This window comes from Melospiza melodia, chromosome 2 (assembly GCF_035770615.1).
Source record: "Melospiza melodia melodia isolate bMelMel2 chromosome 2, bMelMel2.pri, whole genome shotgun sequence".
Classification (NCBI taxonomy): domain Eukaryota; kingdom Metazoa; phylum Chordata; class Aves; order Passeriformes; family Passerellidae; genus Melospiza; species Melospiza melodia.
In genome coordinates, this window is record NC_086195.1 from 86,013,411 (window position 1) to 86,038,333 (window position 24,923).

Genomic DNA, 24,923 nt, shown 5'->3' on the forward strand with positions numbered 1-24,923 from the left:
GAAGCACTTTGTTTTATTAAGATCTCCTAACTAAGCTGCAGCATTGGATGCTGATACACTCATTTGATTTGTGTAACAAGACAATTCAGAAAGACTAATATTGTTTCCTACATGGTATTTAACAATAAATATAAATCTAACCTCCACTAGTTCCTAACAGCTGCTTCCAAAGTTGAGCCATAATTCACTCTAGGCTCACTCACCCTCTGACATCATTCAGAAAAGATTGATGATATAAAAAGTGAAATATCAGATTTATGGTATCGGAAGTTATTACTGTCATTTCTGTATCCTTATTGAGGTTAACATAAAAAGTTACATGTGATGCAATGTGAAAGTTTCCTTTTACCTCTTCTAAAGTTATACACAGGTAAAATTTTCTACTCAACTACAGAATAAAAATTGAAAAGCTACCAACCTAAAGGAGGTTCTTATTTCTTTCACCTCATTAAAGGCAAAGAAAAATAACCACTTCACTTTAAATTATTTAGTTGTATTTTAAAAGCTCTCCTGGTATTTTTAACTGTTTCTTGGTAGAGACAGAAACCTCAGTTATTTTGTTTCTTACTGTTCCCCATTTCACTCATATTCTTTTCCTTTCCATGTGTCTACACCTTTTTTAGGCAGAACTATTTACCAGCAACCAAGGGCATTTCAAAACTAGAACTTTTATCAAGCCCACAGTTTCCTCCAGGAACATCAGCTGAAGCAGCAGGCTGGCAGATGACATGTCAGAATTTGTAACATCTCTCTCCCCCCATCCCTGCCAAACAAGAAATAAAACTAGGCTACGGATATGTGGATATGCATTTTTAAAGAGTGGGAAAATGTATCACAAAATTAGGTATTATTTTAAAACACACCAGGTATGTTTCAGTACTATTAGCTTTTCACAAGCATATTTTCCCTAATACTTGTCTTAGGGGAAGTGCTGCTAGGGCTCAGGCTGTTGGCAGGGAGCTGGCACCTTGCTTTGGATATTCTACTAATTCCCCACTTCAGGCTTCAAATCTAGCCCATCATGTGCACACAAATTTACCCATAAGCAATTCCAGGCAGTTATATTTACTGCCTTCACAACACCCACAACAAACCAAATTCCTCCTTGAAGCATTTTTTCTATCTACACACTAAAGCCCTGAGTTTATTGCTAAAGAAAAGACACTGAATGCATCTACTGTGTAAAGTAACCCATTAAGATGCATGAATCCCATATGCTTACACTAATGCTAGATGGACAATGTTGATCCAAAATGAGCAAGCAACACCAACTGCAAGAATTAAAGCCTGTTAATCATGTTTCCAAAATAAATTCTCTGAACAGTATGTATTTTTAATATATATTTATTACATCACTTACAAGAATCTACATTAATGTTAAATCTAGCAAAATAACAAATTGCAACCAGGATGACATGGTCAAATATGAAACACAAGTACAATACAGTATGATGAAACAATGGCACAAAAATGAAGGTGATTTTCGTCAGCTGATTATAAGAAACAAAACATTCATCGGTATTTATTTTGCAAGGTTTACATGTTTTGTTGATAAATCAACAGCTTTCTTTTTGGTTTCCTGCATCACATGAATACAAAAAATGGCATATTTTTAAAAGCAAATATCCAAGCACTTTTCATTAAAAAAAATAATTGTATGCATAACTTTGTAAAATCTTAAACTTATGTTGTAAATGTGCCAATATTTACAATATCATAGTGCAACTAAGAAAACGAAGAGGCCTTAACACAAACATTGTTAGCTCCTCTTTCACTAGAGCCCAAATTCCAAAACACTGTATTGCAGGGCAAACCACAACCTAATTACCCATATAACACCAGACAACAAGGACACGCTGAATATAGTACAGCTTTCTTCACACTTCACTGCTGAGGGTTAATTGGAGCGAACGGGAGGACAACCACCATGCGCGACCAGGGACACAGAACCGCGCAGGAGCGCGAGCGCGCGCTCAGCCCTGCGCGGACACAGCTCAGGTGTCACCCACGGACCCACTGCCTGCCTGGGGGCAGCTGCCAGCTGGAGACAGGCCAGCCGAGCCGGCCAAAATTGTCATGGCAGCAAGCACAGCTCAGAGCAGCCCCAGCTCTGCTCGGCAGACCCCGGTTTCTGGATGGAAGGGCTTTCCTGGGGGAAGCACACTCATTTCCAAAGAGAGGGACAACCACTTGATTGCTTTGCTCTGCATGTAAAGGTATTGCTGTCTGTGCTTTGCAAAGTTACTTCTCATCACTCATAGTTACAAGCTCTTGTCACTAGCAGATAGAGCTGAAAGTGAAGATTAAATAAAAACCGATCTTGTATTTGGTTGCGTACCATTAACTGGATATAAAAAAAAGCACAGACAACATTAATCTATGCATTCATCAAGTGATGAGGTAATTTAGCACCATAAAGATTTTCTGTCTGTTAATTTCTCTACATTTTTGACAGAAACAGTAAACTTGGATTGATCAGAGGTTCTTTATATTATTGTTAATTCATTTTACATTCAGACTGCATTTTTGTAATGTATGCACTATATAAAGTTCACACAACAGTGTGAATTATGAAGCTGCGGAAGAAAACACAATTATTTATCTCAATTTTTATTCCACACAATCTCAATCCAGTTGTTCTTCTCGGGTGTTTTGTAGGAACTTTATATATCCTTTCTTGTAATATACATTTATAGCCACAATATTAATACCCCAGAATTTTTATCATTCAGCCAAATATGCCCTGTGAAAATGAACTGAAGAGAAAAATAATTACATATAATGTTCTGTCTCTGAATTATTTTACAAATTGGGAAGTAATTTTCACATTGCATAATGAATGCTAAAGATTTTATTATTTCAACAAAAGAACTTCTAATTTTGCATGAGTTAATGTACTTCAGAACAGCACCATTGAAGAGAAGGCATAAGACTGAATATTTCAAAAGAATACCATTTCCAATATTCAAATTTCAATTTTCAGTTTAGGATTAATGTTTTGTCTGTGTGTGTATGTATTTGTGCGTAAGGTTCTATCCTTCCCACCTTGGAGTTAATGATGGGCTTGCCACTAACTTCTGGTTTTCAGTTTGAAATTAGCCCTTGTTCATAGATGTGGTCTCTTAAAACTGTACAGAATTCTTTGGGGTAGCTGCTCAGCAAGTAATGGTTGGTGCAGCTCCACCAACTTTAACAGAGCTGTAGTGACTCCCACCAGACGAGCATCCTCCTGTTAAAACATTTTCCCCATTTATTTGTTTAAAGTCACAAATGTGACGTAACAGCGCATGGGTTCCAAAGCCATTAATCTATGTACGTGTGCATGTGCGTGTAAATATAAACATACACATTCTGTGCTTCACATGTGAACTGCTTGTTGCACAAAAGAAGAAAAGAGATTTAAAAAACAAAACAAAACAAAGTTGCAGAAAGCATTAGGGAAATAATCACAAGTATTCATAAAGCTCAAAGGGAAGCAAAGCTTTCACAATCTATACAAGACTCTTTAGCTACATCATAATCACCTTGGAGTAGGCACAAATAATGCAGCATACAGAGAACTTTCAGAGGTTCAAACACTATAAAGTTGCTTAAGCTATTCTATTATTTAATGCAGTTGATGAAATCTAGGAACAAACTAAAACCTGTGCTGTTGCAAGCAGAATTACAGCATCAAGGAACACAATTTCAGTTCCACCCATAGACTGAAACCTTCTGGTCTTGCTCAAAAGAAACATTTCATTTCTGCTCATGTATAATGGGAATTACATTCCACACAAAAAAGGATCTCAAAGTCTATAAACAGTGTACCTTTTCAATCTCTAAGGGACTTTCATTCCTAAAATGAAATATTAATGATACGTCTTGCCCCTGAATAGCCCCTTAATACAAGTCATATGTTGAAATGATTAAATGTTATGGACTAGCATAATCTTTTTTAAAACAGTCTTGATGGAGAACTCACTATGATAACAATTACTGATATAAGGTCCATTTTTCTTTTCCACAGCTAAGCAAAGCTGTGGGATTCAGGTTTGCTGGCAATCTGTACTCCCTGTGCAGAACAGTCTTAATAAACTGCCTAAAGCAGCAGTAGCCTAAATGGGAGAAGGGAGGGAAAATAAAATTCCTGGAATTTATTTTCTTTAGAGGAAAAAACAATTTTTAAAATGTCAGTAAGTATTTTGCTCAATCTGGTCTAGTTGCCTGAATGTTTGCAAATTGATTTCAATGCACCTTTATATAATATGCATGTCTCAGGATCAAGTAATACACTTTCCCTCATAACAACCAAAAATGCAAACAACTTCACAGCTGTGAACTTTTTCAGTAGAACAGGGCAGCCTATGCATTATGGTATGGTGTGAGGGATGGACTGTTCTTATGGCTGGGAACAGTTTTAGATTGAAGTCTGAGGCAGGAATGGCAAAACATGCATTTCAAAAGGGAATGACCTGACTGCTTCAGCAAACCTGCCAGACCAATGACTTTCCCTCCAGGTGATACTGGAACCACATATTGGAAACAGAGAAGGTAAGTTTTGTATTCTGCTGCCCTTATATTTCTTTTGCAAATATCCTCTGTAAAGAAAATTATGTTGATCCAGTAAAGCCATAACATCACATGCCAACAATTTCCATTTGCTGAGTTTTATATGGACAAATCAATATAAAGGAATTATTTCACTACATTTAGAAGTTGGCATGTGGCAGCTAAACCTTTTCTTCAATTAAGTAAATTTTCCTGATTTCAAAATATATTAAATCATCACTAAATAGCTCAAAAATATAACCTCTATAGATTTTTGCTGAGAATCAGAAACACACTGATTTCTAATTCTTAAATTATTAGTATTTGAGAAAATTAAAGGAAAGGTATAAGTCTGCAAAAGTGTGTGATCACTACACTATGGACTTTAATACAACGTACGATGGGAAATATTGCTATTATGTAAATTAAACAGACTAAGATTCTCACAATAAAGCAGCAGAAAACAAACTAAAATTAGTAGATATTTGTTAAGCAACTGGTTCTAATGCATGACCTACTTTAACACTAAAGGAGTTTTGCATATTCATGCTGTATAAAAAGAGCACCTCTAGATACTGCGAAAACAGAAAAATTAGGTCAATAGGAGGATGATTTACAGTATCACCATTTCTTTTGGCCTTCTTTTTAAAATACACAAAATGTCTCCTTATAGGGAATAGAAAATGATGTTCCCATTCTTAACATAAGTGAATATAATCAACTACTTTCTCAGGTAAAAAACATTTTTCCAAAATATGTCATCAAATGTATGTCAGATGATGCTGCTAGACAGCAGGCCCTCGTATTTGCTCGGTCAGAAATCTGTCCCCATTTGCTTGCAACACATGGATGATCAGCACTAACAGCTCTCGCCAGGTAAAACATTCATAATGCCTGTGAGCACCCTTCTGTTTACAGCCATCGGATGGCAAGGCAGTGAAGAGAATTTGAACACTGGTTTGAAAGAATTACTTTCGTCCTGTGACCACACAGGATTTCTTCACTTTCCTTTCATTTGGATAAAAAGATTAAACTAAGGGTGTTTCAAATGTGCGTGTTGGGATCAGACAGCGTGGTGCAAGCAGTTTAATATGGCAGGTTTTTTCTTCTCTGCATTTTACCTATTCGTTGGTAAAAGCAAAGTACCCATTAACTGTTCATATCAAAATGAATAAAGATAGATACGGTAAAAACAGAACATATAATCAGTACCTTCGATGATAAAAATAGTGCTATTCATAAATGTGCCCACTATGTATTTGTGCGTTATATTCACCTTATCCAATCTTTGTGCCTTTAAGTATGCACAATGCTGTTCTGGATTTGATGGACATATTCAATGGCTCATTCATTACAAATTCTTGCATTAAAATGCAGTGATAAAGCCAAAAAATACCCCCACACACATGAATTAATTTGGCCCCATGTTGTTAATATTAAATATGCAAAACTCTTTTGTGCGATTCACTATTACTGTAAATTAGCAGCTATTTTCTTTAAAAATGTTAAACCTTCATCAAATCACAAACCATAAACATTGTTCCATTTTCTCTTTTACACTGAGTCTCCTACTGAATCCATATCATCCGAAGAGAGTGGGCGATACAGGTCCTGTAAGATGAAGTGCAGTATAGATTTGTTTATTCTGTTTGATTTGTTGCACTGCAACTGTCTTATATTCTTTTTGTTACTGTGGACCAGAAGACATTGTTTAACACAAAATACACATGTTCTATATGCTCATATTGTTGTCTTTATGTCATATTATTATTTTTTAATCAAAAAGATAGATGGTTAGTAAATAAAGCTGAAGTTTCAATGTACAACATATTCTCAGAGGCAACTATGTTTTTCTTTGAGTCTTTCCTATTAAACACTATTCAAACAGTATTTGTCTGTTCTGGAGAATCTCTTAATGGTTGGGAAACACGGAAACATTAATTTAATCTCAAAGGGAATGTATTGCCCTTTTGGCCATTTTGCAGGGACAGAGTAAGTGCTTACCATACATAAGGTAATAAAAACTTGCCACCCACTGGTGATATAGCATGGATCCAGCAACATTTGACCCCTGGGCTGCTGACACTGAATACTGCTGTTGCCTATGTCGTACTGACAGTGGTGTTCCTTTCCCACAGCTCCTCTGTGCCCGTGTGTGTGCGTATAAAAAGACAGCATGTTTTACACTTTGTCCCCCCATCACCGTCTCTTTCTTCCGGTAGCCAAGCAACCAGCTCATGACAGCAGAGGGAGAGTCTGAGTGGATCTGTACACTTCATTCTTTCAACACACTCTCATCCTCTGACAGATCAGACAATCCTTAAGTGCCAGAGGTGCTATGGGATGATACATGGCCCTCTCCCACCTACACAGCACAACAACCCTCTTCGAGACACACTATCGCACGGAATGAAAGCTCAAAAAAGAGAAGGGGTAGAGGACAGGGCACTGTTTTTTAAAGGTGATTTAAGCATATCTGATGGTTCAGAGGGGGTTCTGACTGGGCCCAGCATATCTCACAGCCTGTCTCTGATATCTTAAAGGTGTTTTGGGGGATTCTTTCCATATAGAACATATGAACAAATTGCAACAAAACATCCCTGTAAGACAAAGAACAAGAAAAACATGAGAATGGGAAAGCTGATGGAGTCAGCTTTTGGGTTGACCTTGAATGGATTAGTTTTGCTTTTTTTTTAATTACAGTAAGATAACCGAGAGAATAAATGAACAAATCTGAAAGCTATACTACTAAAAAAGGACCAGCTAAATGGAATGCTTCACGAATTTCAAACTGTGATCTCAATAAACAATGCAAATTCATATTTTACTTGTAGGCATGATATAAAACAGATTTAAGTACCTTAAAGTGGGGTTGATAACCTAGAATGCTTATTCTGCGTATATTCTGCCAATGGGCATGTATACACACACATTAGAAGACATTAGACTGGCAGAGCGAAAAGAGATCTTAGATACATTTCTATTATGTTGCAAACAATCTAGACAAGACAACAATTTTAAACAGACATCTTATTCTGAATACTAACTAGCTAGTTAATTATTAAAATGTCTTTTGAGAATATGCAGTTTGGGAATTTCTAAGACATAGTACAGGAAAAAAGAATCTTTGGATTTTCTAGAGAGGGTAACACCCCAAAATTTTGAATACTATCTCCCAGATGACTGCTCTTGCTTCTGAATATTAAAAAAAATAAAAATTATGCATTTAGAACTAACAAATAAGGTATTTCTGAATTTTAATATTTAGAGAATATTTTTGCACTTCTTTTCATAACTCTATGATTGCTTTAAAGCAAAATCATTCACCAGATTTCAGTGTCATTTTCTCTGCTATTTACCTGTTTTTAAATACTCGAAAATCTTAAAAAGTTTTCCTTTCTGAAAGAATTTTTCTTACCCATAAATAGCCAGAGACCTGTGTGTGTTGAAATTATGAGGAGAATCTATTTATTATTTTGCATAGATTTATAAGAAGACAAAAAGTGCTGAATGAATCAGACTTCTTGGCTACATACAACTCAAAAAATCCTTATATAGATAGAATTGAGCCTGTCTAATCAGTCAAGAAGTACCTTAAAACTAACTCTTTTTTATTCTGTAGGTTGCAACCTCTAAGAAGACAGAAAAAAATACTTAAGTTATTTTCTAAATGTCATGTCACCTTTTCCGAGTCTGCATAGTTAACTGCACTCTGTTGAAGTAGTAACTATATGTGTGGATAACACAGTAAGTCTACTTTAATCTGTTATTTCAAACCTGAATTTCAAATGTATTAATCCTCTGGGAAAAAACTCCAAAACTTAATTATGTTCATAGCAATTTAAAGCCCAGAATCTTAATTTCCTATTTAAGAATAAAGCAATGATTAAACTGCATGAAAGAGTAACTATAGCACACAGCCTGCTAGTTAAAATATTCAGAAGCTGAAAATTGGTTGACAGTTAGCTAAGATAGCTGATAAATTGTTCCTAGCTCACTTTCAACTTCACGAATTACACCCATGAAATCAATCTTTCAAATCTTACTTTCTTCAAATATAGACTGAGTTTCGCAGAAGTTTATAAAAATATAACTTTCACTGACTTCTGAATTTCTGGAAACAACTCAGCCAACATACATATGCAAATGAAAAAGGATACATTTTATCTTTTTTGTATTCTGGCTTTTGAGGGTACAAAATTTTACCTGTAGGGTTACAAGAGTACTGTTTTCCTGAGTATGTACCACAAGACAGTAAGCATATAACAGTAAGTAAGTACCACATTTTTGGCCTTATTCACATCAATCAAAAGCCTTCCTTCAAAGGCCAGAATTCATTTTTTAAAAAACATGAGTGATGAAATGTCAGTAAGTAAAAAGATTAAATCCTATATTAAGCTGCCTAATGCACTCCACAGGTCTTTACTATTCCCAGGAAGAAATCCCCACCTTTGTGGAAGTATCTTGCTTTGGTGCCTCTGGATTCAAAAGCCTGACCTCCTCTCAGCTTTACTTCCAGGAAAAACACTGTCAGCCTGCCTAGAACCCCTGGGCATTGTGATGTCCCAAGCCTACAACTCCCTCACAGCCTTGGATGGGGATGCTGAAGAGCTGATTGATGCGTGAACCAGGCGAGGCTTGAGGAAATGTTCCTATCACCTTCCAGACCCAGCACCTACCACGGGCACCCCATGTACCTGATGCCATGAGAGAACAGAAACTCCTGTAACTCTAACTGCACAGAGAGGGGCACAAAACACCACAAATTACAGAGCTGAGCTGGTGTCCCCAGGACCCAGCATCTTATTTCACTTCTAAAGCAGTAGCTCCCTCGAACTGCAGGTAAAGAGAGAAAAACAGAGCAGTCAGAAAACCAGCCACCACCTTCAACTCCAGCTCACAGCTACAGCAGCCAACACTCTTCCTCCAGGGCAGGAAGAGGTCATCTCTCAACACAGGGGACAAGATGGGAACTGAAATCCATCTCTTCTCCCTTGTATGTCTATCACAAGATACCAACACTTCAGCAATCTCCTAGGGAATAAACTTCACCCTGCTACTGGCTTGTCAGCACTGTAGCTGAAGTCACTGAAGACAGAACAAAATATTTTGGGTTTAAATTTGGTTCATGGCAATACGGTACATAAAATGACCTCTCTAGGTGAAATTTAAATAAAAAGACACAAAAATCTGTACTAAGACTAAACAGAACACCATTTATATTGCTAACAAGGAAATGATGATTTTCAAGCACTGCTTAATGCCTTATTTATTCATTGGAATGCACATTATAACTTTTAATGACACAATCATATGTTTTTACACTGAACTTCTAACTCATTCACTTCACAAGCTAAACATGAAAGCAGATGAAGTAAATTCTCAGACTGAGTGTTAAGTTTCCATCCCTGAACTTCTGAGTTGATTTTGTAATCTAAATAATGTTATTGCAATGCATTTTACACGATTGCAATCTATCTTTACATGAATATATTCCATGTTTCATCAGGTAAAAAAAAAAAATCTGTCTAAAATAAAGCCAGACAAGCATGAAAGATCCCCTACAGAGGTCACGAGGACTGAATATGAATATTGGAGAGGGGAATTCATCTCACTAACAATCTTAGTCTTATCTATCCTGTAGTACACTTCAATATTTATTTTCTCTACAGTTAGCAGTCTGATTTTGTTACTGCTACATAGCACTTTGCATCCATAATACTGCCACTCGGTGATCCTATTACACTTACACATAAAAAGAAGCCCATCTGCTCTCCTCCTCACATTTGAAAGTCAGAAATCTTGTGCCTAGAAACCTCTTGTGTCTAATGGTGCTGATCACATGGCTCCCACTCACCCATCCACAAACGTTAGCAGAAAAACAGTTCTTCACTGTGGAGAGCAAAGCTTCAGTGGTGAGAAGAAAGTTTAGGAAAGTTACCAATGAAAAGAGACAGCCTTACTGCAAATGCAAATCCAATGTAAACTGGTATCATCCATCTAAACAGACGCCCTCACATCACCAATGTATAATTCATTTGGAAGACTCTTTGTTCCCTCTCCAGTGACTTATTAATGATTCATTAATAAGCCTTGAGAGCAAGAACAAACAGGTGGGGAAGACATTGCATTCAAGAAGATTTTAGCACCAGCTTACCCGCTGGAAGTTACATCCTTCCTCTCTGTGTACTGGATGATGAAAACCATGACACTACCCCAAGGCTCCGAGCTGCTGCTCACTGGCTGTCCCTACACTGCAAGATCACAGTCAGCCCTGAGTCTGTAAACAAGTCATGGCAGAAACCCATAGCTGTATCCCAGATGGAGGGAAGACTTGGACATGCACCATTCCTCAGCTCCCTGGCATACATCAGATATGAAGAAGGGTCTGCAGGCTAGAAGGGAATCGTGTCATGCTATAGCTATTCCTGATCTGGGTATCTGGGTAATCAGGTCTGCACTAGCTCCTAAAGTCAAGCACTGCCAATTTTGTACAAAATCCCCTTATTTTGAGAGACGGAAATTGTATCTTTGTTTAAAAACTGAAAAGGCAGAAAAAGCATGTGTTCGAACTCTATTTATAAACAAGTCTGAGATACAGATTACTGCCTCAGGGATGCTTTCATTGAGAACTGATCACAGTTAAGAAAACAGCAGAAAATACATAGACATCTGTCTTATTTCTTTTAAACAGATAAAATTAATTCTATCAGCATGTGGAACTTTTTGGTTGAATGAGTAATATTTTATCAGAGGGTTACAGCAGTAACGTGGGCATTAACTTAGTTCTGGATGCTTAGGAATACTGTAGATTCCTCCATACAGGATAACTAGGGGGAACCTACAGTTACTATCAACTCTCATCCAGGAAAGTGATGGACACGTGCCTTGGTGCTGATAGTATCTTCACTGCACAAGGCTGTGATATCACAGCTAAATTCCACAGTGCATTCTTTCACCTTGCTTCAAAATCAAAGCAGTCTGTAGGTTGTGCAAGTGATAATGCCCACAGCAAGTTAGGAACAAAAGAGATTTCTTTGACATTTTCTTTCAGTTGTGAAATATTTAGAAAAAGAAAGTAAAACAAACAAAAAGTTTTGTGAAAAAAGAGAAAAAAACTCTGTTTTTTCCCCCTAAGGATAAACCAGTTCTCAGCATACTTAGCATTTTGACAGACACAGAACAGTTGTATTCCACTTCAGGGTGTTTTACAAACACAAGGATTGTAGCCAGGCTCTTCCACCCTACAGCTCTACATACACACAAGGGATCAGAAGGGAGAAGGCTATTGGATAATGGCTATGCTGGATTCTCCCCAGCCATGCTCAGAAATCAGTTTCCTTATTTCCTTACCCTCTGTTTCCGTAGGCTTCCTGGGCTGGTGGGAGATGGGCTTGGAGACTTCCCAGAGCGGGGAGTAGAAAGTTGGCTACCAGGGGTTCCATTCACTAAAAGGACAAGAAATTGAAATAAATGAATACAAGGCATTATTAAGGGGAAAAAAAAATTAAATCAACATTTTTCTTAAATCTTTGTTGAACAGAATTATTTGCTTTTGCTTAATGCTTGAAACATTAAATAAGGTAATTCAAAAAATAATTATTTCCTTAGATTTTTGGCTCATGAAGGAATTTTTTTACACAGGGTGAAAGCAAATAATGAAAAAACCTGAAAAGACTTTAGTCAATGGCAGAAAACATGATAATGCTTTCTTAAACTGTATTGTTCCTGTACTTTACTGAAAGTAAAATACTGCCATTACTGAAAGTAATGGGGAACAAGGTGCTTTTTTAACCTTAAAAGACAAAATATATAAACCTTTTCATTCCATTTAACTATGGCTTGAAGTGCTGCCCACTAAAAATAAAACACAGTATTGCTTGCAAGAACAAATCAGCTGCCTGCTTTTCACTTTTTGAGTGAGGACGCAACCATTTGAAGAGATTTTTGCAATACTATCTGACCCAAACAGCACCTCAGACTTAACCCAGAAGGGCTTTCTGGAGGCAAATGAATTGGATATAACTCCACCGGTCTGACTTAGAGGAAAGCAGCACTCTCTCAAACAAGCAAGTTTCTTCACATATGTCAGTGCCTATCTTTATAGAAGCATCTTCACATGCACATGACATTATTCAATAAATTAACAAAACAATGCCAGCAGAGGACAGAATTCTACTACAAAGTAATCACACGAGAGGCTACCAATAATAATCACACTGAAGCACTGACAGAAACACTACAAAGCGTGTATCACATATACATGTAAATACTCTTCAACAAGCAACTGTTCTATCAGAGTCTACATTTGTAAGTGCTAGGACAAAAAGAACAATCAGATTCCTAGATTCTGAATCTTAGGAGAATATCAACATACTAAGGATATCAACAAGGTATTTGACTTACCTTCTATGAGTTCTAACATGGACAAAATCTGACTGTTTAACCTGATAAGAGCAAGCAGCAAAATTCCTGCTCTGTACTAAGCCAAGCTGTAGCCAAACTGAGAAGCAATGGGATTAGTTAAGGATAGCTGGGGCTGCTCACAGAGTGAGCAGAATGCGATGCAGGATTCATAAGCAGAAGCCTTTTCTGCGTAAGGCTGACGTCTTCAGAGCAGCAGTGGGAGGTGCAGGTGCTGTCTTAGGGCTACATCAAAGGTGTCAATTAAGCATAATGCTGCTGCTTCACAACGCTGCTGAGCCACCGCAACCCCCACTCGCTTTCCATGGAGCCCCGAAAGCCTGAGCAATTTTATATGCTGTGCACTGAATCATAATGAGGTGCCTTTGGGGGCAATGTAGCAAGTGACTCATCCGAAAATCAAAATGACAATAACTCTTGTAAAAACTTGGCTGACTGGCAATCTAGCAAATGCTAATTCCTTTGGATAATACACTAGGCATTTTTAAAAGATTCTTCTTACTTTTTGCATAATGCATTGTTCTTACTGGCTAATACTGGGCCCACACATTACAATGAAGAAATATGTATACCTACCACACCACACACATCAATAAAACACATTATACTGCATGATAAAGGACCATCACTCAATAGCGCTTAGGTGCTATGAGTGATCCAATCACAACATCACTTTGTGCAAGGCATTGTTTAGAGTACAGGTGCAATATATTTGCATAACTATAGAAACAACAAGATGCTGTAATTGGATTTAAATAGGCTGGTTTTATAGATAAACATTCCACTCATCCAGGCTTCTAAATATCTTTATACAGAGGACAATGATTTGCACATATCAGCACTCATTCAAATTTTGTAATAAGTGTAGGGAAACAGACATGCTTATGTATGTTCATACACTATTCAGCAAAACAGCCACAGATCTGTCCAATGGTGACTAAAATCAAATTTTATTACTGATATCACCGAAATAATTTAGGAAAAGAGCAAGATGAGATGAATTAAAATCAGAATCTCAAACTTGTAAAGTTGTAAAATGCATCTTCTAAACACCTATGGCATAGTTTGGAAATCAACATTAAACTCCTACTATTCACACAGAGCTAGTCCTCGAGACTGCTCAATAACAGGTCTAGTGCTCTGCCTTCTCTTTAAACCAAGAAGATACTCTTAGGTCTTATTATCATAACCAAATTGAAGATAACATATACATTTCAATACACCTTGTAGCACTAGGCACTGGTTCCTGTTCTTAATAGATTGACTCCTTCCCCATAACTTCCAACAACAGCTTTTTTTAGAATTACTAGAGCAATGACTCTGTCCTGAAGACAAAAACTTGAGGCTACCAAGTGGAACCAGATAAACAGTTGCAACAGTGTATTTAACTATCAACATATTTCTGTATTGATGTATATTATGTTAATGAGTATCTATTTAGGATGAGAAAACATAATATTACCATAAATCCTAAAAATTTCTTACTTGTCACTATCAGAGTATCCAGAGTGCTTAAACTAAGTTTGAATGATCTCTTCAACTGTGCCTTTAAAAAGGAAAATTATGGTAGTTGCGCTTATTTTGACCATGTAACATGTGAAATCAACAGCACAATTAATGAATTGAGGCCCTCAGCAGATTTAAGTGAAGTTTTCTCACCTCCTTACCCATATCCAAAATACAAAGGTGCCTGTACATAAAACATGCACCAGGATTTTTGAGAGCTCACAAGGACTCCCTATAGAGAGCTGATTAGGAAACTCCAGAGATGGCAATTAGCTCTGGAGATGAAATTCCTTTTACCAATCTTTACATACCTGTTGTATTGGCTTCTACATCTGAAGTAGTTTTCTTGACTTTATTTTAACCAAGTTGCTGTCACAACAGAAGTTGTATCATCCTGAAGCTATCATCTAAACCTGACCTGATGAACAATCTACTAGGAGCCTCCATTGCAGTGTAAACTTCCAAAGCTACACAAGATGAATCCTTCTGGATGCTCTACATACCTGGAGATATACACTGCTATTACTGTTATTACATTACTCTTAGTACTGATATTATTAATATAATCCTTAAGACAGACATTGCAACAGGACAGAAATGGTAATTTCCGATATTTTCCCAGTACATTCCAGGGGCCCTCCTTTTATAGCTTTTTGTTTATGGCTTCCTGTGCTTATGAGTCATTAGACTGAATTTGCAAATAGAGGTGATATTAGGTGCTGTGTAGCAGGAAGAGACTGCAGTGATTCTGACCCCCTTCCTGAACTCCATTTACAATCATTACACCACTCTTACATAAGCTGCTCGTTACCAGAAAACATATCAACAAATATATGAATAAAAGCTGTAAGATTTAATAATAATACTGCATTCTTGATGACTAAATTGCCCTAAAATCCATTTCTAGGTGGAATGCATTTTTGTTGGAAACTGCATTTCTATCCAGTATCTGCTCTGCATTTCTCACTGACTGATACAGCACATGTTCCTAGAGGGAACCTTGATGTAGATAAAGACATAGGAAATTGGTAAATCACTGCAGTGATTGATCATTTTATTGAGTGAGGCAAGAGGCTTCTTGTCACTTTTATTCATAAAATGGCAAGGGTCATAGATTCAGCTTAACACACAGCGCCCTCCCATCACCTTAAGAAGAAGATTTATCAGTTCAAAATTTCACCAGTGAAATATGTATCAAAAAGCTGTAACAATACCAAAATTATTGTGGCTGCTCAGAGCAGATGTATGCAACTGCTTGGCTGTGAACCCCTTTTCTCACTGTCCTCTCTTGCTGAGGAAGTGCAACAGAGCAAGAACCTCTCTTTGTACTTGCTTTTCCAGCACCTGGCACACACACGAGGATGGAGAAAGCCATAAAATAGAACATTAAAGCTGGATGCCAGCATCTACTGAGATAAATGCAAAATAGGTTTTCATACGATAATATAAATAATAAATGATAATATTTATTAATAATACTAATACTAATAATAATAATATGATAATAAACTAATGAAAATGCTGCAAGTAAAAAGTACTTTGATGGCATTCCAAAAAATAAACTTTGATAGGGCATATTTTCATTAAGTAATAGAAACAAAAAGCAGGAAAAAATTAATTCAAGCATTGAGTGCCAGTCTGAGAAGCCACAAATAAAATCAGTAAAATCAGTCTCCTATAGAGTTGCCGATGGATGTGCAAGCATATTGTACTTTATAAAACACATAGAGATAACTTGGTGCGTTTAAAAAAGAGGTTTGCCAAACACAAAAGTGTGTGTGAAGAAGAAAGAGGACACTAAGGGAAAAGAACAGTGCAGGCTTTTTTTTGCAGCCACAACTTATGAATAGGAAAGTTCAGCTAAAAAATTATTTTCACAAGTCACAACATGTGTAGGTCATATTCAGCAACTGTTAGGAGATAATGTGAGATTACTATTTGACCTTGCTGCAATTACTTCTGTAGTTTTTCACTGTCCTTTCCAAAACAAAATTTTTGTCTCAGTAAGATTATGTAGTTAGAAGATATTTAGGAAATAAACCATATCTTGCCTTTTTGTCCATTCTGCTTTTTTATTTTACTTTTGTACATCTTGTCATTTTTGTCTTAACAAGACAAAAGACAGTGTGCACAGAGCACCACATTAGGCAAGTGCCCTCAGTATGACTCCCTGAAGAAGACAAGGCTTTAGAGGTTCTACCTTAGCATGCAGTTGGTTGAGAAAAAAGCCCAGATACTGCATTCATTTCAACTGGTGCTAAACTGACCTTTTTATTTTCAATCTTTTGTAGAGTTTATGTCAAAAAGTTAAGCAGATAAGAGTAGAACATCCCTTTGCCACTGAAGGCAAGGCCTGACAGACCCACACAGAACTTTCACCTGATCAACAGATTAACAGATCAGAAAGGATCACCTACAGGTCAGGTATACATTCCCCATCCCAGCAGGCACCAATATACCAGTCCTTGTTAGTCCCTGGTACCCGTGGCAGCCACACAGTGTAGCCCAAGCTGTGCAGAGCTCAGCAGGGTCTGTAAACCCCACACAGGCACTTCCACCTCAACCCAAAGTCACCTATGTCTGCACTAGCAAGCAGAGAAGTGCTGCAGACACACAGATACTGAAGGCATATCTTATATCTGAGAAGAAAGGGGACTGCCTGGAAAATGCAGTTCCCTGTTATCCACCAGTATTTGTTGTTTCCTCCAGTCTCAGAAGCTCAGTGCCTCTTGGGGTTTTTTCCTCCCCACTTCAGCTGATATCTATGAAACTGTCTGCTAATTTAATGTAGTACTAATCAGGAGAACATCTCTGTGCACATAAGATTTTATGAAAATCTGTCTTTTGGACTGTTTTGCCTAACTAGAAAGATGAGGATTCTCAAATCAGTCTGTTTGAACTGAGTGCAATTTCTGAGCACGTTCCTTCATTTAGCATTTCACTTTTCATCCTTTAAGAGGGTTAAACTTTTCAACATAACCAAATCAACTTCTCTTATCAACCCTTGTTTTTGTTACTGAGTATAGAATTATGAAAATTAAGTTTTCACTGATTAGTGTCAAAGACAAACATCATAAATAAAAAATTAAAAAGAAGCCAAGATCAAAGCAAAAATCATCTGGAAATCCCTGGGTCTGCAGGATGACTCCATCACTCCCATGGGTGTGTGTTCTTGCCTTTAGGAAATTTTTGCTTCGGCATATTTATCATAAAATCAGTCAGCTGAGTACCTTATGAATAGGAAAGTTCAGCTAAAAAATTATAACAGGGAATGTAACAGTGTGAATGAAGACAATATGATATCTCATGCTTTTTCCTTTGGGATACAAAAGACCTTTTGGAGTCAGGTGGTTGAAGGAGGTCTGCTTCTGGATAAGAGCCTAAGGTTGAACCACCAGACAATGAAAACATACCCTAATGCAGAGGAACACCTCTACTTCCTTTTCTTTTCTTTTTTTTTTTTTTATACAAGCAGAGAAAAGTACAAGCATCTGACCTAGGAATGGCTTCCATAAGATCCTATTTCCATATCCACTTTTTCTTTAGGGAGCATCTACAGTTTTGATTAGGCTTTAATTTAATATGCAGTTTCACAATTTCTTTACTCAGGTACAATTTAAGAAAGAACCTCACACAGTCTTTGGTAACATGACCTACTCCATCCATTCCTCACTACGTTCCCTTTGACATTTGGAATAGGCACATATCAACCCAGGTATTCTTGAAATAGTCACCTGTCACACTGAATAACCCAAACTCCTAAATAACTTTTTAAAACCAAACTTTAACACCTGAATTGATATTGTAAATAAGATTTCAAGCATCTGACATATTCTGAGTGATAACTTGAGGGAAACAGGAAGGGAGAAAAAAGTGAGAAGGAAACAATTTTGAAGAAGGTGGTCAAACTGGAAAAAAAAAAAAAGTAGCTACTTTTGTTGAGAGTAAGTCCTGAAAATTAGAGCTGGAATTTCAGAAGGTAAACCAGAGTTCACCCAAATGCAGCATCTTTCCTTAATTTAATGGACCAAGGGTACAGTAATTCCAGTCATCTCATGCTGTTCTTGATTTGATTAAAAATAACGATGATGAAGACGTCAGTATAGCTGCTTTCTTTGAATCTATTACCTCTTCACCCACACTGAAGCTGTCACCAATGGTGTTAAATGGCAGCTGGACAGAAGCCACCAGCTACTGAATAGCCATCAGACATTCATAATTTTTGGTCACCAGCAATGGGCTGATACCCAGTCTCACCAAAATTAAATGTCTCTTTTATTATGCCCTTTCCCAAATATTATTTGATGTCAACAAAACCACATCAAAGTGGTTTACAGGCTTTAAGAAGACATCAGAAAAATTAAATAGAGGTAGGATTATCTATTGCATTTGGAATCAGACATCAGCCTTCTGCCTACTCAGGAGGTCACACTATCTTTTCTCTGCTTCTCTTCTTTGCCTTGTTCCATGCTCTTCTCTATTTACACTGAAAACCTTTTGAAGCAGACAATACCTCAAATGGATTTGTAAAAAGGCAGAAAGCAATCCTCCTGCAGAGAGATTTCTGTCTGGTGGTACTGTTTTGAAACACTGTCAGATGTAAATAACAAACTGAAGAAAACATAATAACAGAGAAGTCAGCCCTTACACAGATCTTCCTAGCTTACTTGTACTCTTGGAAGAAAACATTATTCTGTGTTTTTATATAAAAATAGGATGCATCTGTTCTCAGGAGCCAGGAAGGCTATCAGGAAAATATAAGTGCATTAAACATATGCTCTGTTACAAAAAAAAAAAAAAAGTGAAAAAACAAAGATGGAAAAAAGGTGAACACCACCTATGTAAAGGCATACATGCCTTTGAAATATGCCAAAAAATGGTGTAAAGGCAGATGCTGTCCTTTTGCTCACTGCAGATTGCATAGCTCAAAAAACAACAGTGAGTGTGTGTTTCTCACAGATGGATACATTTTATTGTGCCCTCAGCTAACCAGAGCACAGACTTGAACCTTTGTGGCCCTGATCACTTTTGCAGCCTCTGGTTTCATTAAGGGTCTTTCCCTGCAACCCTGCAGCCTGATTTCCCATCACAGATCCCCCACTTAGCCCTGTGCTGCCATTGCAGTGTGTTCTAGAACCTGTGAGATGGTGTTTCTCATCCTCTTATTCCCATGATGTTATTCTCATAGTCATGTATCTGCAAAGCCTGAAAGTGCTGTTATGGTAGGTTCTGTATAGAGCTTTCAGCCAAGGAGGCTGTCTTTAGGGGCAGCAGAGGGCAAAAGGCACCTGCAAAGGGTGAAAGTCATCTAAGAGCATTGCAATCGTCATTAAGAGTCCTTTTTGCCCAGTAGCAGATGAGACAATGAGGGAGATGGTTTTCCAGGACAGTGGGTAATGGCTCCCCAGGGAGAGGGGACATTTAGGGTCCTTTGCCTGCTCCTCACAGAGTCAGCGGTCTCTACAACAAGGTGAGACTGAAATGGAAAGCAAGGGCCTTCAAGCAGAATTTCCCCCAAAATAATTTAACATTACTGAGTTTATCTTCAAAGCACTGGTTTTGGTAAAATATTGTTGTTCCAGACTTACAGATGCAAAAAGAAGACACAGAAAAACAACAAATGACCAATCCATCCATGTAAGTCCTTTGATTTCTGTAAGCAACTTCAGATGTTATTGGGATGATTTTGAATAAGTTTATCACCCCAAACTACCATTTGCTCAGAAAAATGAACTCATGGACTTCATCCAATTAATAAATCGTTAGTGTAAGCCAAAGTCTGGCTTAATTCATTGACTACCTGAAATTCTGTGTCAAAGAAGGGAAACAGTTGTTGAGGATGGCATTTAAGTGCCTAAACCAGAATAGATTGTCTACATGTCTTAGCCTTGTTTATACATTTATTTCTTGAATAATGGGAAAATGGCCCAAGATTTTGCCTTCATTAACTCAAAAAATGATGATCTAAATCAGCTATGCTGTTGAATACCTGCATTAAAGACTATACCATACTACAGATGCATACACAAAAGAATAAAAGTTAACTCAAGGATATCTCTTCATTCGACAATTTTACCAGTTTTAATATCTAACTTTGAGATTTGAATATTTTTTTAACATAGTCTTTGTCTATGGAACTTTCCTTTTTTGGCCCATGTAATTATCCATGTGTATTTTCTTGATATGAACATTAATTTAAGTCTGAAGCAGAAATATGTACCTTTTGTGCAATTAGAATGTGCAGACTTCTCAAAGTGCAGCAAGAATCAAAAAGAAACAAAAGGAATTGAATTCTTTCTAATTAGCAACACGCTCTTTTCCATTCACCTCTCTCAGCTTTTTGTCAAGGGTACACTACCAAGTGTGCTTTCTGTTTCCCTTTATCCCTACTTCTTCCAACTTTGTTCTGAGACAAAATTCTTCAGAAAATGATACACTGTTAACTTTTTGTAATATGTATGTATTGTCTTTGATCAGAACAAAGAACCTACTCTTCTTCTTATTTTCCCTGTTTACTGCTAATGCAAGAAAAATCTCTAAAAGTAGTTTAGAGTTTAACTAAAAGCAGTTTAACAACATACAATAAAAATACACGTACATACACTTAGCAGTAAAAACATGACAACAAAAGCATAACTTCCAGCTATGCACAAGTCATTCAGGAGCTTCTCTAGTACTGAGATATTTAATGTAGACCTCATGGAAAAAAATTATCAGCTCATATGTATGCTAGATGGCAATTTCTCTATTCTGCTTCTGTCACAGGTACACAGAATTCCAAGAAACAAGCAGCAATTTTATGCTTGCTGGGTGGCAGAAAAGTGAAATCTCTCCATTCTGCATTTCATGGGAGAATGTTGGGTTTTGTCTAAAACCATTGTCCTCTTTCTTTCTACTACTGTTTTTTTAAAATGCAATGTCTAATATAAAATTGCATTTTTAAAAAATCATTGGCTAGTTTTAGCTTTATGTGATTTAAAAACAATTCTTGATAGCAAGTGCTTAGTACAATATTGTTTCCTTGTTTGAAAGTAATACTGATCTAAGTACTCATGTATGTAAGGTTAGAAATAGGTTTATTGTAATGTTCACAAAATTTGACCTACTTGCAAAAAGCAGAGATACAGCCAAATCAGAGCTGTTCCCCTAACTAAAAATAAATTCTATAGAAACACTTTCAGTTGTTTATCCTTTTTAAGCTTAACAAATTTAAAATCGAATAGGACAGAACACAATAGAATAAAATAGAATAGTTCCATTGGAAGGTTCCTACAACAACCATCTAGTCCAACTGCCTGACCAACTCAGGGCTGAGCAAAACTTCAGCACATTTAGGTGAGAAGTGGAGCTTCACAATAGAGTGGCTTTGGTGAGCACCTGTCATCCAAGCAACCACACAGTATTTCTTGGTAAAGGAATGCTTCCTAGCTATAGAATCATTGAGTAGTTTAGACCAGAGAAGACCTTAAGGATGATCAAATCCAACTGTTAATCCAGCACTGCCAAGTCTACCACTAAACCATATCCCTCAGTGCCACGTCTACAAATCTTTTAAATATCTCCATGGATGCTGACTCAACCACTTCCCTGGGCAGCCTGTTCCAATGCTTGATAAAGCTCTCAAAAAGAAATGCTTCCCCAATGTCCAGTCTAAACCTTCCCTACTTCCCTGCAGCTTTGAACCATTCCAATGTGCCTTGTCACTGAATACCAGAAAGAAGAGCTCAGCACCTTCATCTCCACATCTCCTCCTCAGGAAGCCATAGAAAGCAATTAGGTCATTCCTCAGCCCTTTGCTCACAACAAGACAAGCCCAAAGTCCTTAGCTGCTCCCTATAGGACACACCTTCCAGCCCTCTCATCAGTTTTGTTGCCCACTTTGGGACCCTTTCCCATCATTTGTAAGCTGTGGTGCCCAGAACTGTACACAGTGCTCAAGGTGAGGCCACACCAACCCTGAACACATCCTGGTGATCCCCTCTTTCACCTGGCTGGTGGAGCTGTGTTTGAGACACCCTAGGTTGCAGTTTGCTCTCCTGGTTACCAGGGCACATCGCTGACTTGTAACGAGCCAGCTGCCAACCAGTATTCCCAGATCCCTTCTGCACAGCTGCTCTCCAGCCACTCCTCTCCCAGCTTACACTCGTGCCTGGCATTACTCCATCCCAGGTGCAGAATTTGGTATTTGTTCTTAAACTCCATCCCATTAATCATTGCCCAATGCTCCAACCTACCTAGATCCCTTTGCAAAGCATCTTGTTCCTTCAGAGTCCTCAGCACCTCCAAGTTTGTTATCATCCTCAAAATTTTTACTGGCACTTTCACCTCCTCTATCCAGAACACTATTAAAAATATTGAACAAAACTGGTCCTAGACCTGAACCCTGAAGAAATGCTGCTGGTGACAAACTAACATGTGCCTACTTCCTATAAATATATTTTCAGAGAAATGTTTAAGATGGTTACATCTGTCATCAGCACAGCACCATCCAAAATAGTTTGCATTTTTAATATTTTCACTACACTGTTTCACTTCTTGCTATAAATGTAATGATATATTAATTATTGTTGTTGTATAGTAAAAACATTCCCATTTTTCCATAGGCTGTAAAATAATCTCCTGATCTTTTGAAGTATGTAATATATTCTGCTCAGACATTTACAGAAGTGGACTGCAAGAAGCTAAGATTTCCTCACCTAGACTTCCCCGGAACCTTTAAGTAAAAAGAGTATTATTTCTTTCAGGACCAAAACTAATATGGTATCGATATTCAACACAGAAAAAAACGTTGCTAGTCCCATAGAAACCCCATAGATTCGGTATTATTCACTTATTTCACATAGAAATGAGCATACACAGTTCAATGTTTATTATCTCTACCCACAAATTCATTAGGAAAAAAACCTCAGAGTCTGTAACATTCACACACTAAACAGGACTGCCCTTAAAGTTAAATTTAACTCTGTTCCACCTAGCTACAAAGAAAGTAACTTAACGTATCTATGAAAGAGCTACTCTGGACTTGTTCCTCACAACTGATATTTTATCCCAATACCTCTATTCAAGTTTGTGTATCTCAGCTGTTCTCTAGGATGTGTAGGAGGCAAGTTGCCTCCCAGCCCTGCTACCTACATCTACACCTCTGTCCCTCATTGTGTCTCTCCCACTTTCCTCCTTCCCAGAGCAAGATCTTTTTTTCTCATCTTTGTCTTTTTGTAAAAGAAAAAAAAGTTCAAGTTGGTCTATCTCGACCCTCTTTGAAACCAGCACCGGGCCATTCTGATCACCACTTCCCCACAGAGACCTTATGGTGCTGGATGCAGGTTTCAGGATGCCACTTGCTTTCCTCTTGGCAGAAGACTGAGGCAAAAAGGGAGGTGGCTTCCAGACTGCTCTAATGTTTGCTTCTTGCAAAATCTGTATTCACAAGCAATGCTGCAAATGCTTGAATGGGTCTACTCAAATGGCTCACACCAAGGATTATTCATACCTTCAGGCACCAGTACTGGAAATCTAATTCACTTTTTGGTTTATTTATTTTTTCTGCTAGGGAAAAACTGCAGGGCTGAAAAACTCATCAGCTATCTAGTGGGAGCTACTGCAAAGGCAGCCAAAGCAAAGCCCTTCAGACAGAACTTTCGGAAGTTTTTTGCTGTGTCTTCTCCAGCCTGTATCACTGGTTTGTTAGGTCAATTCTGACATTTCTTCCTCAGCTATCTTTGCACCTCACATTCACATCTGTAACTGCATTCTTTCTCTGCCCTGCCCAATATCCTCAATATCCTCATGATCTTTAATAAATCCTTTCCTCACTCCTTCAGAAACAAAATTAAAAAAGATTGCAAAATTACCCTTTCAGCAACACAGCTCTTATGCTCCATAACTTGGGCTACTTTTTGGATTTTTCTCATTCAGTTCCTAGTATAAAGACTACCATACATCTTTTCTCCTCCGTGTTTAGGTATTGGAAGCAAAAATATGCTTGAAAAAATGAAGTGAATTGAACCACTGTAATGCCAGAGTATGATTTATAAGATGCTGAAGCTTTATTCTGTATTGGGAAGACACTTGACCTCAGATGTCACTGAGAAAACCACACGAATTATCAGTATCAACTATTTTATACATTCAATGTTTTTCCACAGAAATGTGGAATTATTTTAAGTGCGTTGCCCATTCTGTTGGAACAGAATGGTTGCTGTTGCGAAGAAAGACTGTTTGCTTGCTTTACCTGAGCTAGTAGAAGCAGGAGACTTGCTGCGTCGGGATGGGCCTGGGCTCTTGGTGGTGCTCCTACGTGAACTCGAAGCTATTTTAGTATAGGAAGTGGATTTCACCACCCGACATTCTAGAAGACAAAGAAACAGCATAAGTTAGCAATTAAGAAAGCCAGCAAGATTCTGTAACAGAAAGAGTATTGAGAAGTGAAAACATTTAGCCCACGCTTGTTTCCATTCACCTTG

The 24,923-nt window shown here is 37.6% G+C and overlaps 1 protein-coding gene across 4 annotated transcripts in view; it reads right to left on the minus strand.

Moving 5' to 3' along the window:
- Positions 1-24,923, minus strand: part of DCLK1 (doublecortin like kinase 1) — a 237,122-nt gene that overhangs the window by 56,898 nt on the left and 155,301 nt on the right. For 2 of the 4 annotated variants that reach the window (XM_063149170.1, XM_063149171.1), the window contains exons 5-6: positions 24,692-24,808; positions 11,884-11,978 (exon numbers count right to left, since the gene is read on the minus strand). In XM_063149170.1, the coding sequence (XP_063005240.1) occupies positions 11,884-11,978; positions 24,692-24,808 (212 nt within the window). Of the gene's footprint in view, positions 1-1,328; positions 6,142-11,883; positions 11,979-12,936; positions 13,120-24,691; positions 24,809-24,923 lie in introns of those variants that run through there. The other 2 variants (XM_063149174.1, XM_063149172.1) reach the window with 2 other exon arrangements.